Here is a 19508-nt window from a genome sequence, read left to right on the forward strand (position 1 = left end):
TTTTACATTACTTAATAATATTATTATTAGACTTTACATTTTCTTATTCGATAACAAATTTCGTTTTATATTTTTACGATTCTTGTAGGAGTTTTACATTTCTTTTACTTCTCTCTTTCTTGAAAACATTGTTTACATGATTAGTTGATGATTTATAGAATTCAGTCTCTCCCTGATTACAGATACTGATTTATACCACTGAAGTTGTTTTGCATTACACGTAGTAAAAGATTATTTATTGGAATACAAAATACTTCTGAAAATTGGAGTGTGACAGACAGTAAAAAGTCTGCCAATTTTTAACAGCAGATGGAAACAAAATCCATTTAATAGAGAAATACGACACTGTAAATTTTGCAAAAAAAAATAAAATTGGTTGATTTCGTCTTCTTCTCCTCCCAAAGATCTTTCTTTATTTTACAAGTCCCAAAATATTGTTGATTTTGTTTTTTGTTTGGTTTGCTTCAACAAAATTTGCTGCTTATGGTGTCGTAGCTCGGAACAGACAACACTACCAAAAAACAAAAACAAAAGACCAGGCAAAATTATTAAGACTCAAGATCTATAATAAGCTAAAAATCATAGGATTAATATGAAAAAAGTGAAACTTGTTTTACCATCTCCGAAGGCACCCATTGTCAAAGGCTTTGAAATAACTTTGCTGGTGAAGTCTTGAATGTCCTTCAAGGTTAGTTGGTCTACTGTCTTCAAGAATTGATCAACAGGTTTCCTGCAAGATTTTGGAAAAAATCACAAATCATGATGTCAGGTGTGGAAGAAAGCTAATACGAAGCTAGGAGTGAGCTATTTCAGGTTTTTGAATGAAATTTTGCCTGGACATACCTCTCTCCGTATGTAAGTATCTGTCTACCAATGTCTTCTGCTGCAATCATCTGGTACGGGACATTCCGATTTAACAAGTTAATAACATCTAATGGTTTGAATCGAGTTCAACAAACTGGCAACATGTTTTATAAGGCAAACAGTTTTATACAAGTGGAAGCTGAGAGAGAGATAAGAATACCCGAGATTCCAAGTTCATCAGAACTGCAGATTTTGTGGCTGCCTTGGCACGATCAAGATGTTTCTGGTTAACTGTCCAACATATAAACATAAGAAGAATGTTTCTTAGATATATACGAATGGTATCAACTTGTTAAATTAAGTGAAAATGGAAGAAACAAAACTGCAAACCTTTTCCATTTGCAACATCTTTAAGTTCTTTAGCTGCTAATTCAATTGCTTTTGCCGCGAACCCAGGGCTCTGCACACATGGATGTAAATCATGTCATTATATATACCAGAGTACATATCCGGAAATGAAGTTGTCAACTTAAAGAAATTGAACAAAGCTTTAAACCCACAAAAACTGGAAGTCCTTTAGTACACATCTCATTAATGGAGAAAGGTGGATAAGTGATCAAAGGAAAAACATAGTAAGCAACATCAAGATTGCTGAACTCACCGAGCAACCATAGATTCCAAACAATCCGGTGTCGTTAAAGATGCTAGTGAATGCAGTGCATGATTGAACCTCCTGATACTCGTTTAGAACACGGCGATCTGTAACCAGACGAAGAAATTTGTATCACTACTACTGACCGATTAGTAGCGCAAGAGAATGTCTAGTGAACTAGTTCAACAAATAATATTAGAATAAGCTCAAGAAAAAATACAAGATTTGACTTACAGAGCCACGAGTGCATTCCTTTTCCAGGACCTCCCGCAGAGAATGAGCCACCTCCTCCCATAAGCATCTAATAGCAATTAGACTTACATTATACTACATCTTCACTCTTGAAAAGAATATGATTGAAAGAAGAGAAAGTTAACGCAAACAACAACAAAAAAAATCCAATTTAGACACCTGGAGAACAGTGGCAGTGACTGCTTCTTTCTCGTTATTCCAGCCAGGCACCTCAAAAGCAACTGCAAAGTGTGTAGCCTGAAAATGAAACAACAAAAGTTCAATAAGAAATTCAACATAAAAACACCTTTATCTCAGACACGCTTCGTCCAGTGATGGGAAATCTGTCATGAATACCTCTCCACCAGTATGTTGGCGAAAATCTCCACCAACATACTGAGATTTTGGCTCCAGTTGGCGTGGTACATTAGGTAGGTCAGACATTAATGGTTCAGCAACTTTTAGAAGTTCCTCATGTTCTACTCCACTTGCTGCAAGTACCATCCGTGCAGCAGTGAAATTCTCCTGATATTCCCAGATTTAATGAGTCAAAAAGACACATAAATAGGACACAAACTAAAGTAAATAAATTGTAATCACTGAGACATAGATGGTTTCATGCATTCTTACAGTCATAAACTCTTCCAAGAGCTCCCCATTCAATCTATCTAAAGCAGACTCTGGTGCGTACAGAGGACTTGCCAGTGCACCAGAGTAACCAGCAGAATGAATGGCTTCCAAGAGGAAACCCATAGGGTTCTTTGCAAGTTCCGCTATCTCTACCTTCATCTTCCGTAGCTGCGGAAATGATCATCAACACATGGCAAAAAGTCACATAAAAGTTTTCACACAGTTAATAAAAATAGCACAAAGGAAAAATTGAATTACCTCTTCATTCACTTCCCAGTCCAAGAATGCTGGGTTTCTTACACTGTCAATAAGAACTTCAACCATTTCAGGGACATAGGTCTTAAGAGCATCAATAGTGTAACTCATTTGCTCTCGAGATGCAGAGGCGGATGTGTTGCCTCCAATGGCCTCTATTTCCCTCACAAGACGGAAATGGGTTCTGTTCAACGTGCTCTTGAAAGCCATTCTTTCAAGCAAATGTGTAGCTCCATGGAAATAAGGTGCCTCATAAATAGAACCACAATCAACATATAAACCAATCGAAGCTGCTGGATTCTGCATAAACAGAACTTCGTTCAGTTCACATCATGCAATTCCATAGATTTTTTCAGACAAAACCAGACATTAGCATAGTTTTGTTTACATACCGGAGACATCTCTGACGCTATCTTGAGACCATTTGGAAGCGTAGTGACCTTAAGTTTGCTTGGCTCGACCTTGTCAGCAAGTGGCGGAGGAAGTGATACGCCTTGTAGTGGCATATCCAATGAAGTAAGGGTAGATGAGGAGCCACCACCCAACCAGCTCAAGTAACCTGGGGTAGAAGAAGTCGTCGCCGCAGCAGCACTAGAACTCGCATAACGTGCAGGTCTCAAACTACGAGTAAGGACTCCCTATTAACAAAACAGGAATAAAATACATCACATCACAAGAAACCATTTTTATTGGTATCAATCAAAGGCAAATTAGGTGAATTGATTGAAATAATACAAACAATTGATCGAAAATAACCAATTCATGATCTTGACGTAACGAGTTACCAGGTAACAAATCATCTCTATACATCTAAATCAATGGATTGACCTAAGAAAAATATCATTTCAAGCCTTAAAAAACAAATCACAGTTCTAAGTTCCATCATCTCCGGTAGTGAGGCCAATAATCTGAATCCAGATCTAGAAATTTTCTGGATAGTGTAATGCGAAATCACTGAATCGGACCAAATCGTTCCAGAATCTTCTACGAATAGAGATAGAAAAAAAAAATACAAGTAAAAGGAAAAGATACAAGGACGGACCTTAAGAGCCTTCGCTCGTGAAGCTGCCGTGCGATACATGGCGATTTGGAAAACCCTAAAATCGGAGGAGGAAAAAAAATGAGAAGTGAGTCGACGAACGAGAGAGGCCGAGGCTGATGAATAGAGAAGAAAGAGAGAGGAGACGGAGGCTTTTTCTCAGTTTAATGCTTAGTTTAGAATCTAGTTACTGCTAAGTGCTAACGTACTCGGTGAGATACATCTTGCTAACATACGCCCGTCAAATGTACTAAAACATGACCCAATGTTCTTATGGGCTTGGCCCAATCTACAACAATAGTTTATAAAGAAAACTTGGCCCAATCTACAACAATAGTTTATGAAGAAGGCTTGGCCCAATATAGTAGAAGTAGAGAGAATTACGATGGTTTTGAAAGTATTGAGTGATTTGATGTAGGAGGGACAAGGTTAAACAAATTGAAGAGAAACATCATTTATTAAAATCGTCAAGGGACAAGACACCATTAAAGCAGAAAATCACATGATCGCTCGCATAAAGCATTGATACTAAAACACACAAATCCATAAGCATATGGTCCGGTGGACCTTATTTTTACGAAATCATTAGAGCAAAGAAACTAAAGCGTGATCCTATAACTGGTGAAAATGGGTTCGACATGGACTCCGATCTGATGAACCACAGCACTAGCTTTGCCATGGAACCCAACGATCTTGTAACCTTCCTCCTTGAGCTCGAAATGTTCTCCAGCAGTCATTCCAAACGGCTGAGATGTTCTCTTGTTAGTCTTGAACGTTAGGCTCGTTACCACTTCAGCTTCAACTCCAAAGATTTTATCATAGTAACCTTCCACCGAAGTGATGTACTCACTTGGATAATCAAGCTCAAACTACAAACAAACAAAAAAACAAAAAAAAACAAGAAGATCAAAATTAGGTCAAGAAATCAATTAATGCATTGGAGAAGCTAGAGAAAGAGATTAGAGAGAAGAAAGACGAACCGTTTCAGTTCCAAGTAAAGTTTTCTTCCCATGACCATCACCGAGGACTGCATGAGAGCCTTTGCTATACTCAAACGTGACAAAAGCTACTCCATCGGTTCCTTGACCAACAAGTATCTTTTTAACACCGTCGAAAACACCATCATCCCAAGAAGCTCCTCCATTACCACCTCTTGCTTGTAGTTTCTTAGAAGTAGAGGGAGCCACGGTATGGTTAAGTACAAAGTAAGTCCCAGGAGACTTGAGATTCGAGTCAGCGAGTCTAGTAAATCCAGTGATCTTCTTATCCTTGACTTGAAGAGAGAATGGTGTACCATCATACTCAGACAGTTTATAACCAAAGAACTCAGAAGTGTTCTTGTCGTTTTTGAACTTAATTCCTTGGAAGACATTGTAAGAGTCGTACCAACTCTCGACATAAACAAGATAGTCATCAGGATAATTGCTTACGGCAACCTGAAGTTTCAGGGAAAACATAGTTGAAGATGTGAGCAATATCCTAATTAATATGTCTAGAACTTTTTTGATTGTGACAAAAAAATAATGCTAACGTACCATGGTCATGACAATTTTACCCTCAACACCATGTAGAGTTCCTTCCTTTGTCTTTCCGTCTTCGACAGTATCAAACTTGATTTGCTCAATTCCACCACTACCAGATGAAATGTAGATCTTGCTCACACTTTTTTTGGGTACCGGAGCTGGAGCTGGAATGGGAGTAGGAGTGGGAGCTGGAGCTGGGACGGGAAGAGGGGCAAAATATGCACCAAGAGCATCAATAACATTACCGGACCGACCATAAATACCAACAAGTTTAAAACCTGTTTCCTCAAACACAAATCTAGTACCAACCACAGTCCCAAAAGCAGGGGAGGTTCTTCCTTTTGATGTCTTAAACCTAAGAGACGTCAGGTAACCATCAATTGTCCCCTCCACTGATGTAATATGTTCATTAGGATAATCCACCACAAACTACAACCAAATAATAAAATTTTCTCCGATTTATTTAAAGCTAAATATCTCAGTACAAACGATAATACACAAAGCTTTTATACCAAGTTACCTCTTTTGGAGCTTCTTGTTTATGTCCATGAGCATGCGGTACGGTTCTCTGGCCTTTCGCATACTCAAACCTTACATAACCCACACTCTTACCATTTAGTCCAACGATCACTTTTCTAACACCATCAAAAGCACCATCGTCCCAAGCAAACCCTCCATCCCCACCTTGAAGTTTAAAGTGCTTAAAAGACGAATCCACAGCAGAGAAGTAAGGTCCAATGGCATCAAGAGCTTCACCAGAACGTCCATGGAAACCAAGAAGTTTACCTCCATTTTTACCCTCGAGCATGAATTCATTCCCAGCTGGATTTCCTAATAACGTCGTATGACCGAGTATGGGAGATGTTCTTCCATAAGAGGTTTTGAAGAGTAAAGATTTGATCAACGCTGCTCCATAACCAAAAATATCATCGTAGCTTCCACCAACGGCTATGATATATTCACTCGGATAATCCACTGAAAACTATATTTCATTTTCCATGAAAAACCAAACAGGTCATGATGTTTCCTTACCGATTTGATAAGAACAAATTTAAGAATATATAACAAAGTCTTGATATTTCCTTACCTCTTGTAATCGACCACAATCTGTCCCGTGTTCACGGATCTCGAATTTTCCGTCCTTTTCGTATTCGATCCTGATATAATTTACATTGCGAAAATCTTTTCCAACAGTTATTCTCTTAACACCATCAAAAACACCATCGTCGAACGCTACACCCTTGTTACCACCCATCGCTCCCACCTTTTGAGACATTGTTTCTTGGAGCTTTTAACTCAGAGAGAAAACCTGAAAGATTGAAAAACTTGTTTCATAAAACACATTTAGAAACAAGAAACAACGAACCAAATGTGTTTTTTTTTTCGTTATGAACTACAGAAAGAAAGGAGCAAAAAATATGTTTTCACTTAAAATAAATAAAGATCGTTTATATCATTTATATGTTCAAAAACGAAGGATGTATCACACTATATGATCCCTTTGCTTGACAAAATTTGCTTTTGTTTATAAGTTCTTTGAAATACAGTACGTAGTACTCACTAGCTATAAGTTATGTGAATCAAGAGTCAAGAAAGCTCCAAAAGAAAGAGAGAGACAGAGTAAAACCAAAAAGAAGAGAGAAATAGTAACCTGAGTAAAAGAGAGTACGATTGAAGAATGAGAGTTATTTGTCAGGTTGGTGGATAGTGGAAGTAGAAACCCTCAACTATACAAACTCTTTATATTCTTGTGACAGCGATAGTAGTTATAACTCTCAGAAACGGTTACATTCGTTTTAAATGTGGGGGAAATGCTTCCCACGTTGTCTAACTAACTTATATATATCCAAGAAACCATGAATTTGTTAGACCATCCCCAATGCTAAAGTTGTAAACAAGTTTTTTAGCATTATTGTAATTATAAAAAATATAAGTTATCAAGTTAAGAAATTTTTGAAGATGAAAAGAAATATATGCTTCCAATGGCAAAGTTCTAACTTCAAGGTTTTTAAAATTATAATTAAAAAAGCTTCTTTGAAAATAAGTTTGAAGTACAAATCTCAAACCAATCAATTGCCTACACCTTGCACTAAAAACCAACATCAAAATTTCTAACTAAGATATTTTTCTTAGGTTAATACATATTTTTGATTTATTTTTTTACCTTTTATAACTAAGAAATTTGCTAACATACTTGCATTGGAGATGCTCTTACACTAAAGAAAAATTACAAAATTATACGCAACTCACCTTATGGTTACTTTAAAAGCAAATTAAATCAGTCTATTGTTATTAATAAAACTATAGTTTTCTTGGGGTGAATTTTGTATAGCAATCTAGTTACAACTTATAACATGTTTTATAAAAAAAAAAAAAGTCAAGGCAGAGCATCATTATTGGGGGATCTTACACCCCCCCCCATTTCATTAAGAAAATATCTTATGCAAGCTCTTTTCTGTAAGGAAAAGGGGTGTAAGATCACCCTATAATGTTGCTCTGCCTTGACTTTTTTTTTTTTTTTTTTGACATCAGATAGGCCTTGACTAGTTGATGGAAGAGCAAGGTGAAAAAATGTTATGGTCCCTCGAAAAAGGACTATTACATGGTAAGGCTCAGTAGTGCCCCCTTAGGATGGAGTTTCATGGCCATTGTTCAAGCCACCGTAAATACGATAAGACATTTTATGCAAGAGGTCACAAATTCAACACGATCTTTCAGCTCATAAATCACAAATTAAAGTCAAACGGACTGCATGAGGTAGCTCGATAACTCTTCCCCATTCGAAAGTGCATATCACTCGGTTTTATAGTTGGTACAATTAGAAAGATCTGATCTGACCCAAAAACATCAACCCGGATAACGACCCGCGGTCATGGCATTATCTCTCTAAAAATCTTAATATTAGTGTAAACAACTTTTAACATTTTCAACATATTTTTTTTAATCTGAATGAAAACATATCTTTTCATTTTTTTTTAAATAATGTTAAATTATATTCAAAAAAAAAATTTGTACAACAAGTGCAACTGTTATTTCAAAACATTTCAAAGAAATAAAAGAAAACTAAGAAAAACAAATTTCTAATTTCGAGAATCAAACCAAATCTGCAAACCGGCATATCTTTTCATTGCTCATGTGCACAAATGCAAACGAAACACACACTAAAAAGACCCCCACGCATACGCACGAACCTTATTTTACGGCTCAAGAGAGGAAGGTAACTATATACATAGTTACTTATTCAGAATATTTCAATAGAACTTTAACACACACACACAAAATGTTGACAATCCAAGCAAGAGTCTTTAAGTCTCACAAACCAAATCCCTCCTTAATATGTTGCAACATACCAGACTTACGAAACTCACCAACACTGATATCTCAACTGTCTTAATCAGAGCCTATCCATAGAATAGGACGTCATCATAACGACCATTGGTTGGAGACTTGCCTCCATACATCAACAAACCTGTCTTTCCATCAATGCAAGCAGTCGTGGACGCGCACCATCCACGTGGACTATGACCATCCTCCAGCTTCTCCCACATCAAACTTTCCGTGTCCAACAAGAAAGCCCCACCGGTCAATTTCCCTGGTCCCAAATGAGCCTTTGGGTCCATATCAATCTCACCTCCAGATATAATTATATATTTCCCCGAAACCGCTATCGAAAATACGCTCCTCCCCCATGGCTTTTCAACGCTTGTCTCCACTTTAGTCCACTTACCTTCAGGCTTCAGCAGGATCATAGCAATGGACATCATCTACTTCATCCCCGTTAAATCCATACACAACCCAAATTTTCCCCTGCACAACTACGAGCCCTGGTCCTCCTCTCGCTTTGCAAGACTCGCCAGGATTCGGGAGCTGAGTCCAATTTTGACCAACGATGTTATAAGCATGAAGTGTATTGACTCGTGTTGTAGTACTCACTCCACCAAAAACATAAACATTTTTGTCATCAGTAGCCATCGCGTGGAAACTACGCGGTGCAGGTCCTTTATCAACGTGAGTTATGAGTTTCCACTCGCTTTTAACCGTGTCGTAAGAGTAGAAACCGTTGTAATTACGGTGGCCATCACGGCCACCAAAGACGTAGAGGTTGGTGCCAGTGGCTACCATGCAAACGCCTAAGCAAGGGAGGTCAGGAACGTCGCCGTTTGGAGGAGCAAGTGACCATGTGTGAGTCTTGAAATCGAAGACGTAGAGATGTTGATCGATGTGAAAATTTGGCGTTAACTCTCCTCCGAAAGAGTACATTTTGTCTCCAACCATGGCTATAGCGTGCGAGCATCTTGGTCCAGGTTCATTTGACTTTTGCTCCACCTAACAATGAAATCACCAATTTATCAAAATAAAATTAAAAGAACAATAATAATGCTCAGTTATGTTGCCACCACATTAAAAAAATAATGATCAGAACTCACAAAAGGACTATGATTCTTATTACGAATATAAACCGAACTGTTTTGTAGCGAACAAACTAAACCAAAATGAAACCTCCTAATGTAATGTACTAAATAACAGTAATTTATTGAAATATCATATTTAAACTAAAACCATACTTAAACAAAAGCAAACCAAAACCAAAATGAAGCAAATTTGTATTCCAAAACGGAATACTAATCCAAAAACTTGCAAGACCAAATCGATTAGTAAAACCTAATATTCAACCCTACTACATACCTTGATCCACTTGCCACGCAACATGGGAGTAAAAGAAAGAGACATATAAGCTCCGATGGAATGAAGAACGTCGGTCGAACTTCCATGAAAGCCGGTGATTTTTCCGCCTTCGAGCAAGAAGAAATCACCTGACGTCATCCCAAACGGCTGAGAGGTTATTCCCTTGAATGTCTTGAATATAAGAGCCGTTATAATATCTGTTTTCAAGCCATAGAGTTTCTCGTAGTAAACCTTCACAGATGTAATGTAATCATCTCGACTGCCAAAACAAACAAAACATAAAAACTCTCAAATCATATGAAACCCATTAACTAGGCCTATCCATTTTGGGAAAGTTTCTGACTATAGCAGGTATGTACGTGTTAGATGTACTCTCAATGCATACATCTAAAAAATTGCTATATTAAGAGAGGTATGGTTCTTTTCTTTTTTCTTAAAAAAAAAAAAAACTTAAAATCAGTACCCTGATAATGCATGTATCTAGAAATCACAACTATGTAATTAATTACCTCCTCTGTTCCGAGCAATGACTTTTTCCCGTGACCATCTCCGGCGAAAAACTCCGATCCTTTGTTGTATTCAAACTTGACAAAGGCAACACCAGAATCGCCTTGTCCTACGTAAACCTTCCTCACATTATCATGAACACCATCGTCCCAAGAAACTCCTCCGTTTCCGCCTTGTGCTGGAAGTTTTAAGGAGTTTGGAGTTGCCAGAGTAGAAGAGGGAGATATATATGCTCCTAAAGAATGGAGAACGTTGCTTGCTCGTCCATGAAACCCAACGATTTTTCCTCCTTCGAGTATAGATTTGTCGCCGGACACCATTCCAAAAGGCTGAGAGGTAATGCCTTTTAATGTTTTGAAGATAAGAGATGTTATGATATCAGTTGGTGTGCCAAAGACTTTCTCATAGTAACACTCAACAGATGTGATGTAGTCATCCGAATCAACCTCAAACTCTTCTGTTCCTAGCAAAGTCATTTTCCCGTGCTCGCGTGTTTCTCTTTTGCCATTTTTTTCGTATTCGAACTTGATATAAGAAACACCCGAATCGCCTTGACCAACATAAACTTTTCTTACAGCATCGAAAGCACCATCGTCAAATGTTTCTCCACCATTTCCTCCTTGAGCTTCAACTTTTTTGGGAGGAGGAGTAAGAGAGGAAGAAGAGGATGAGGTTGGAGCAGGAACTGGAACTGGAATGGGAGTGGGAGTGGGAGCAGGAACTGGAACGGCAGCCGGAGTCGGAGCGGTGGGAAGAGGGGCAAAATATGCACCAAGAGCATCAATAACATTACCGGACCGACCATAAATACCAACAAGTTTAAAACCTGTTTCCTCAAACACAAATCTACTACCAACCACAGTCCCAAAAGCAGGGGAGGTTCTTCCTTCTGATGTCTTAAACGTAAGAGACGTTAGGTAACCATCGATTGTTCCCTCCACTGATGTAATATGCTCATTAGGATAATCCACCACAAACTGCACCGAAATTATAAATTGTTCTCCCATCAAAAGCTAATAATAATACTAATATTTTAGAGTGTATACATGAGACTACAAAAAACATTTATACCAAGTTACCTCTTGTGGAGCTTCTTGTTTATGTCCATGAGCATGCGGTACGGTTCTTTGGCCTTTCGCATACTCAAACCTTACATAACCCACACTCTTACCATTTAGTCCAACGATCACTTTTCTAACACCATCAAAAGCACCATCGTCCCAAGCAAACCCTCCATCCCCACCTTGAAGTTTAAATTGCTTAAGAGACGAATCCACAGCAGAGAAGTAAGGTCCAATGGCATCAAGAGCTTCACCAGAACGCCCATGGAAACCAAGAAATTTTCCTCCATTTTTACCCTCGAGCATGAATTCTTTCCCAGCTGGATTTCCTAATAACGTCGTATGACCGAGTATGGGAGATGTTCTTCCATAAGAGGTTTTGAAGAGTAATGATTTGATCAACGCTGCTCCATAACTAAAAATATCATCATAGCTTCCACCAACGGCTATGATATATTCACTCGGATAATCCACTGAAAACTATATTTCATTTTACATGAAAAACCAAAGAGGTTATTAGCTTTTATCGGTCTGATAAGAGCCGACTCAAGTAACTAAGTCACAATCTTTTCATTACCTCTTGTAATCGACCACGATTTGTACCGTGCTCACGGATTTCGAATTTTCCCTCCTTTTCGTATTCGATCTTGATATAGTTCACATTGCGAAAATCTTTTCCAACAGTAACTTTCTTAACACCATCGAAAACACCATCGTCAAATGCTACTCCCTTGTTACCACCCATCGCTCCCACCTTTTGAGACATTGTTTCTATCTACGCATAAAGTAATTAAACAATATACGCTGTTTTATGGATAAAGCGTCAAGAAAACTCCAAAAGAAAGAAAAAAATAGTAACCTGTGTAAAGAGAGTACGATGAAGAATGATAGCAACTTGCGAAGTTGTGGAATGTGGATAGTGATAGGGTATATATATGTATAGTAATTTTTTCTTTCTTATATAATGTGAAAGTAGAAACCCTACAAACTCATTATATTCTTGTCACAACCATAGTAGTTATAATTATTTTATCTATTAAAGTTTGTTGACAAGAAAAAAGAAAAAAGAAAGTAGTTATAATTATTGAAATTGGTTACATTCGTTTTAAATGTGAGAGAATTGCCTCCCACATGGTTCACCTAACAAATATAAATCCAATACACCATGAACTTATTACACGAAAGAGAAATATCACATAATGGTAACTTTTATAGTGAACATGACAAAAAAAATGTACCCAGTGGTTTCTTTTAAACGAAAATTTAGTTTTCTTGGGATGGAATTTTTTTTTTCTTTTCTATCAATCTGGTTATACGACATGTAGATAAGCATCGACGGAGTTGATCTAATTAGAGCAAGTCGAATAAAATGGTTTGGTCCTTTTAAATATTTTAATCCGGTTAGAAATTTAAACACATGCATTAACTTTGATAAGTTTTCCTCATGTAACCGCTGATGGCACTAAACTATTTTAAAGTAAATTTTCATCCGATTATTCTTTGTTTTCATAATATCTTTGTTGAGCTGGTTAGTGATAAGCTGAGAGTTGCATATAATGCCTAAATCCATTGATATAAGACCATAGTATTATTTTAGGGTGTTCTTAGCTTAAATACATATAGAAAATGTGTTTTATTACAAACAAATTATCTTAATTAAGAGACAAAACTAACGTATTTAGGATGTTCTTAATTTATTAATACTAAACTAATGCTAAACCAATATTAAGAGACTACTAACAATGTTGCTCTAAGTCCAAGTTTTAGTGAAGGTTAAACAGAAGATAAAAGTGTTTTGATAAGGGGGTGTATTCAAAGTAGCACTTTAAGAGATCTGAGTTTTTTTTTCCAGTTTTTATATGATTTTGTGGATTTTATGGAAGTTCATATGATTTAGATTTTTTTGTATTTTTAACTAAGGAATTTCTTTAAAATCTTCTAAAATCTTCTCAAATTATTTAAATCAAATTGACAAACTGTTTTCAATAACAGTGGATTTTAAGATAGATTTTAAAATCACTAGTTCAATAACACTGCATTTCATGAAATATTTTAAAATCCGTGTTTGAATAACACATAATTTGTAAATTTTTCACTTTGAGTACACTCCCTTATTAGAGTTGCTAGAACAAATTAATTAAAGAAGAAATTTTTTTAGTGATACAAAATTATGAGGATGCAATAATTGATGACAGGACCACGTGATCCGCTGAATAAGTGAACTGTATATTGATGAAGATATTGGTAACTAATGTAGAAAATTGTGCAGAACCAAAAATCTATAATATTCTGAAGACGTGAGCAAATCAAGAAAAAAGAAAAACTAATTTTATAGATTTAGGCAAACATAAAAGATTTCTTATCCCTCAAACATAAAAGGTGATTGCCGTTTATAAGAAAAGAAAGTCTATTAATAAAAAAAGGTTTATTTTGAGAATTGAGAGAGTAAGAGTTTAATATTTACGGTGAGAAATAGAGAATAACGAGAGTAAAATTGTGTATTGTATTTTGGGTCGATGGTCAAGGATGGGATTTTGAACGTATTGACCCTTATATAACGGAACAGCAGAAATTGGAGCTTATGGCCGTTGTGGTGGATAGTGTGACCGGCGCAAGAGATAGGCTGTCGTGGGGGCATACGAGTGATGGCCAATTTAGTGTGAAAGCTGCGTATTAATTTATAACTCGTGATCCGAAGGCAAAACCAAACATGGATGGGTTTTATAAACGGATTTGGCACGTTAAGGCGCCGGAGAGAGAGTTAGAGTGTTCTTGTGGTTGGTTTCTCAGCGGGTAATTATGACAAATTGTGAAAGGCAACAACGACATCTTAGCGATACTGGGGTGTGCTCGGTGTGTCGCGGTGGAGAGGAGACGATTCTCCATGTGCTGCGGGACTGTCCGGCCATGTCGGGAATATGGCAGCGTTTGCTCTCTACGGATAGAAGACACGATTTCTTTAGCAAGTCTTTACTTGAATGGATGTATGAGAATCTAGGGATGGGCACTCAAGTTTTTGGGAGTACGTGGGCGACTTTCTTTGCTGTTGCGTGCTGGTGGGGGTGGAAATGGCGTTGTGAGAATGTATTTGGAGGGAGTAGGCTGTGTCGAGACCGGGTTAAGGTTATTAAGGACCTAGCACGGGAGGTTGGCATGGCCGGGGAAGCTAATCATGCCTCGGGTCATGATCGGGTGAGAGTGGAGCGTTTGATAAAATGGGTAACTCCGGAGGCTGGATGGGTTAAACTTAATACGGATGGAGGCTCACATGGTAATCCGGGGGTGGCGACGGCTGGTGGTGCGTTACGAAATGAACATGGAGATTGGCTTGGTGGCTTCGTTTGCAATATTGGTCGATGTACTGCTCCTCTTGCAGAACTTTGGGGAGTTTTTTACGGCCTTCATATTGCTTGGGAGAAGAAGATATCGCGGTTAGAGGTGGAAGTGGATTCGGAGATGGTTGTGGGTTTTCTAACGGCAGGGATAAGTGCGACTCATCCGCTGTCTTTCCTGGTACGTTTGTGCCATGGCTTGCTTACGAGAGACTGGATAGTCCGTATTGTTCACGTGTATAGGGAAGCTAACCGTCTTACTGACGGGTTAGTGAACTATGCGTTTTCTTTACCTTTAGGTTTTTATTCTTTGGATTTTGTTCCGCCAAATTTGGCGTTGATATTGCATGAGGATGTTGTTGGTTTACCTCAGCCAAGAGAATTTTATGTGTAATTTTTGATTTTTATTAATAAAACATAGGGAGGGCACTATCTCCCGTCAATTTACCAAAAAAAAAAATTCATTGTGTGCATAGGTTTTGGAGAATTCTTGTGTTGCGTGTCTATCATGGTTTTTCACCGATATAGTGTACAAATAAGTTAATTGTTGATTTAAGTTACATATATTTAGCTTTTGGGATACTAACATTTTTAAAGTTAATAATATGAGAGAGGCTCTACTTTTTTTTCTTTTTTTTTTAATTCGCACCACCATTTTTATATCTCACATCTTTGACCATTCTAGAATCCCTTTCAATACATTTCAATAGTTTAGCTTTGCAGTTAGGTTCATAAAGACATGTTTTTTATATGTATTTTTTTTTATTAGATCCGTTTGGAAGAGGTTCATGAATGAATTATGATGATTAGATTTTTTTAAGGACACGAACACGATGATGGTTAGAGTGTCGTTTCCAACTTTTTGTTTTTCTTGTTTTTTTTTTTCCATTAAATGCCATTTTATGTTTTCTGAAGAGTTTTTGACAATGATTATCTTTAGTAGGTATACGAAACATTATAGAATTTTTACTCAAGTGAGAAATTCTTTCAACGATATCTTATTATAAAAATTTGAATTTTGTCTTTTAGACGACAAACATCTTTTTTTTCTTGGAACTCTATGAAGATATCATTGGAGAGAAATAAACTCCAATAGCATCAAAAGAACCACCATCCCTTCCATGGAACCCGATTATAACATTATCTTTACTCTCCAACACAAATTTGGTTCCAATGACCAATCCAAATGTCTGAGAGATTCTCCCTTTTGATGTTTTGAAAGTCAATGACGTAAGGACCAAATAGTTACCCTCGCTGATGTGGTCGTATGTGCCTTCAACAGATGTCAAGTATTCATTTGGAAAGTCCACAGCAAACTGCAATAACAAGATAGACCTAGCTTAGACTATTTCCGACCCATTTCTCCATTTGTTTCCTTCAAATTAGAGTAACTTCATGTTATATGCATGAACTAGGTATAAAGTTATATAATTACCTCTTGTGTCTCTCCATTCTTCATTCCGTGATAACGTGTTACCACTAGGCCATCTTGGTCATAGTCAATGTTCATACTCCTTATATGAGTTTCAGTGAAAGTAACATACACTTTTCTTACGCCGTCGAAGTTAGGACCATCATCCCAATATTCGCCTCCGGTTATGCCACCTTGGAGTTCTGATTTGGTGGGAGGAGTCTTTAAATATGCTCCAAGAGAACGTAGGTTATGCCAAGCAGATCCATGGAAGCCAACAATGATTTTTCCATCGACTCCAAGTGAGAATTTAGTACCCTTTTGATATCCAATAAATTCTGAAGTCTTGAGGTTTGTTTTGAATTGGAGTGCTTGCATCACACCGTTCCTTTCATTGTAGTAACCCTCAACAGATACAATTTGCTCATACTTGAGATAGTCAATCTCCAACTGCAAACAAAAGAAACATGGCAAAGTTATAATTAAACATATGATTTTAAATATTAGGGTTCTAAAATAGTACTCTTTAATAACCATATATAGAGTTGTATGTTAGATTTTATAGTTGATTTTTTGTTTTTGTTTTCAAAGTGTATTAGTTGCAACAATTTGTTTCTTCTATATCTTTACGTATGCGGACATGAAAATATGAATTGAAACATACGGTTTGCGTGAAACCATCGGCTGAACCACGATGGACTGATCCATTAATATATTGTCCATCCTTGACATAGTCGACTTGGATGTACTGAATCCCTTCACGATCACCTCGTATATAGACTTTTGCTACATTATCATGGTTGGCTCCATCATCCCACAACTTGCCTCCCTTACCACCTATTGCTTCTACCTTTTGGGCCATCGCGAACCCATTTGAATCTTCAAAAATATAATTTTATGAATTAGAGTATATTATGTTTTATCATCTCTCATAGCCATTATAATTTTATGTTGGGACTAATGAATAATTAAAAGAAGAATTTGTTTTAATCAAATCATCAACCGTGTTTAGAAAGGAAGGAAGCATATGCAATACTTGTCGCATGCTCTCTTTAAGTTTTTCAATTTCTTGGAAATTTTAATAACAAACACAAATTTGGAATAAGAAAATTCAGTTCCATCATAGAAAATTATTTGGAGATTTATTACCTACAAAAATTAATGGTTTAGGGTAACTTGAAAATAGATGGAGAGAAAGAGAAACAGAGAGATATTTATTATTTACCTATGATGGCAGATGAGAGAAAAATAAAAAGATATATGATGACCATGATCGATAAGTATGCTTTTAGTGATTGATAAATCCATGAGTCGAGGATGAAGATGCTTATATATACAGTTTTCACATTTGTATATTAACTAGTTTATATATAAAAATCTGACTAGTGACCCATGAGGCATTTCATTATAGAATAATGTTCCTATATTATCAAGTTTTCATATTTTTCAAGGTATACGTATATAGTTTGTTTAACAAAACCTTTCATGATAATCTTTGATTAAAAAATCCTTTAATCAATTGAATTATAAACATTAGGGGTTTTGAACAGCGTGAACAACAACTTAAGACCATCATAACTCAAAGACGTTATGTGACTCTGAAGTATTACTTTGATTTATTGTTCACAGTGTGAACCGTAATTTATAATTTAAATACTGAAATTTAATTTTTTTTTTTTCTTATTTGGTTCGAGATGAAGAAACTTAGATCATCAATTCGTTAGCACATGAAGTTTGATTGTATTGGAGTGTTGCGTTAGTTTGTTATGCTGAGCTGGATTAGTTTTAGAGATGAGCTAAGTTTGCAAGTTGGAGATTTGATTTTTAATGTAAATGTATTTGTATGTTCTTTATTTATTATAGCTAGTTTTTCAAACTCTGGTTTATGTCAAAAAAAAAAATTATAGGGATTTTAATAAGTGACGTTTATGTTAAGATCCGGTTCGATCCAATTCGAAAAGAAAAATATCCAATTGTTTTGGTTATAAACCCGAGTATTTTGATTTTAAAACCATGATATTCGGATATGGTTTATATTTTTATTTTTAATATTTCCATTTTCAAATATATTTGTGTGATAAAAATAATTTTGTCTCTTATGTGTGTTGTAATTGTGTGAAAAAAGGATGGACCTAATTATTATTTTTTACCGTTTCACAATAAATGTTATTTAACATGTTCATACAAATTAAGAAAACTAAGTTGTAAATCTTTACTGTACTCTTTGAAGATACATTCAAAAATCCATTTCTGGTTAATATAACCTATTTAACAATAGACTAACACTACAATTAAAGACTTAAATTTGATGTTGGTTTTTACATAAAACCTATTAGTTTAGGTTTAAAATTTGAATTTAGGCAGATCCGAACGGAAAATGCATGGTATCATAGATGTTTTAGAAAAAAGTAATTTATAAATAATTTGGATTGATTTTTGTCGTTTTCCCGAATGAATATCTATCTAGTCCAACATTACCTCTCATGATCAACTTTTTCCATACAAATCTTCAGAGTTGACTAAATGTTTGATATGTGCATTTAATAATAATCCAAATTAAGTAATTAACAATTGATTGACTTATTGAACTTAGTATATTGATTCTTTGTATTGAGATGAATAAAAATTTAATACTCATTTATGAAAAAATTCTTAAGCCGCACGATTATATAATAAGTCAATGTGGAATCTCTCATATAGACCATGATTTTTTTAATCACAATTAAAGTTGCACCCCAGAGCGTATATCTGAATCACAATTAAAGTCACATACGATAAATATAATGAAAACTAAACCACTTGTATGTAATCTAGCCTAGTTCAATCTTAGACCTGGTAAATAGATAAGGAAGATTATGTAATTGATTAATTAATTTGGTCAATACGTCTTAAAAAATTATCCAAAATTATGGCAATAGAAAAAAGTGCACTTCTCTTTCCTTTTATGTGTTGATTTCTTAGAGCATGAATTATGCCCAAGTCAGTTGATCAAATAACATATAATATGTTACTTACATCTATCATGGTATTAATATTCAGATGGATCTGTGTCTCTTACTTACACATATGACATACATTACTTCAAGCTCGAACATGGTCTGAGCAACTACACCAAATACAACTCTTATGAAGCTACTAATGTGAAATAAAGCTTTGATACACAACCCTTTCAAGAAGAATTGACCATTCTCTAAAATCTCAAAGGTAAGAAGATAGACCAGGAGATAAAAGAGAAGAACAAAAATGATGATGAAAATTTTGGTAACATATAAGTAAAAATGTAGAAGAGAGAATGAAGGAACAATTCTCTCTCCTACAGTTTCTTTTTATTAGGATGGAAATTTTGATAACATATAAGTAAAAAAAATACAATATAA

The 19508-nt window shown here is 36.0% G+C and overlaps 4 protein-coding genes across 4 annotated transcripts; all 4 read right to left on the reverse strand.

Moving 5' to 3' along the window:
• Positions 1-176: 176 nt before the first annotated feature.
• On the reverse strand, positions 177-3731 carry LOC17898516 (probable mitochondrial-processing peptidase subunit alpha-1, mitochondrial). The gene is made up of 13 exons (XM_006307241.2): positions 3615-3731; positions 2965-3210; positions 2576-2872; positions 2318-2485; positions 2045-2212; positions 1868-1945; positions 1691-1757; positions 1466-1563; positions 1195-1264; positions 1025-1095; positions 844-893; positions 618-730; positions 177-511 (listed from the first exon to the last, which is right to left on the reverse strand). The coding sequence occupies exons 1-13, from the start codon at positions 3651-3653 to the stop codon at positions 465-467; spliced, it is 1512 nt and encodes a 503-aa protein (XP_006307303.1). The 5' UTR covers positions 3654-3731; the 3' UTR covers positions 177-464.
• A 318-nt stretch (positions 3732-4049) lies between these two features.
• Positions 4050-6836, reverse strand: LOC17898935 (myrosinase-binding protein 2). Its single transcript, XM_006306992.2, has 6 exons — positions 6786-6836; positions 6222-6443; positions 5655-6116; positions 5147-5563; positions 4592-5047; positions 4050-4480 (listed from the first exon to the last, which is right to left on the reverse strand). Exons 2-6 carry the CDS (start codon positions 6408-6410, stop codon positions 4211-4213), a joined length of 1794 nt encoding a protein of 597 aa, XP_006307054.1. The 5' UTR covers positions 6411-6443; positions 6786-6836; the 3' UTR covers positions 4050-4210.
• Positions 6837-8406: 1570 nt separating this feature from the next.
• On the reverse strand, positions 8407-12265 carry LOC17900334 (myrosinase-binding protein 2). The gene is given in 7 exon segments (XM_023777201.1): positions 8407-8865; positions 8867-9460; positions 9821-10074; positions 10284-11304; positions 11407-11868; positions 11966-12163; positions 12248-12265. Coding segments are annotated over 6 exon segments (2850 nt in total). The 5' UTR covers positions 12155-12163; positions 12248-12265; the 3' UTR covers positions 8407-8535.
• Positions 12266-15778: 3513 nt separating this feature from the next.
• Positions 15779-17402, reverse strand: LOC17896662 (jacalin-related lectin 8). The gene is made up of 4 exons (XM_006306487.1): positions 17357-17402; positions 16796-17010; positions 16156-16581; positions 15779-16036 (listed from the first exon to the last, which is right to left on the reverse strand). The coding sequence occupies exons 1-4, from the start codon at positions 17400-17402 to the stop codon at positions 15779-15781; spliced, it is 945 nt and encodes a 314-aa protein (XP_006306549.1).
• Between the last annotated feature and the right edge of the window lie 2106 nt (positions 17403-19508).

The sequence above is a fragment of the Capsella rubella genome, unplaced genomic scaffold (assembly GCF_000375325.1).
Source record: "Capsella rubella cultivar Monte Gargano unplaced genomic scaffold, Caprub1_0 scaffold_1, whole genome shotgun sequence".
Lineage (NCBI taxonomy): Eukaryota > Viridiplantae > Streptophyta > Magnoliopsida > Brassicales > Brassicaceae > Capsella > Capsella rubella.

Bases quoted from the DNA above. Each gene is read 5' to 3' on its own strand.
- LOC17898516 (XM_006307241.2), bottom strand. From the start codon at position 3,653: ATGTATCGCACGGCAGCTTCACGAGCGAAGGCTCTTAAG. The intron at 2,213-2,317 runs GTAAGAATGCAT...TGGGAATATCAG, and splicing joins TCTTGGAAGAGTTTATGACT to GAGAATTTCACTGCTGCACG. The intron at 1,946-2,044 runs GTATTCATGACA...TTTCATTTTCAG, and splicing joins GCCAACATACTGGTGGAGAG to GCTACACACTTTGCAGTTGC.
- LOC17896662 (XM_006306487.1), bottom strand. From the start codon at position 17,402: ATGGTCATCATATATCTTTTTATTTTTCTCTCATCTGCCATCATAG. The intron at 17,011-17,356 runs GTAAATAATAAA...ATATTTTTGAAG, and splicing joins TCTCTCATCTGCCATCATAG to ATTCAAATGGGTTCGCGATG. The intron at 16,037-16,155 runs GTAATTATATAA...TTGTTATTGCAG, and splicing joins AGAATGGAGAGACACAAGAG to TTTGCTGTGGACTTTCCAAA.
- LOC17898935 (XM_006306992.2), bottom strand. From the start codon at position 6,410: ATGTCTCAAAAGGTGGGAGCGATGGGTGGTAACAAGGGTGTAGCGTTC. The intron at 6,117-6,221 runs GTAAGGAAATAT...AATGAAATATAG, and splicing joins ATTGTGGTCGATTACAAGAG to TTTTCAGTGGATTATCCGAG. The intron at 5,048-5,146 runs GTACGTTAGCAT...CTGAAACTTCAG, and splicing joins GTAAAATTGTCATGACCATG to GTTGCCGTAAGCAATTATCC.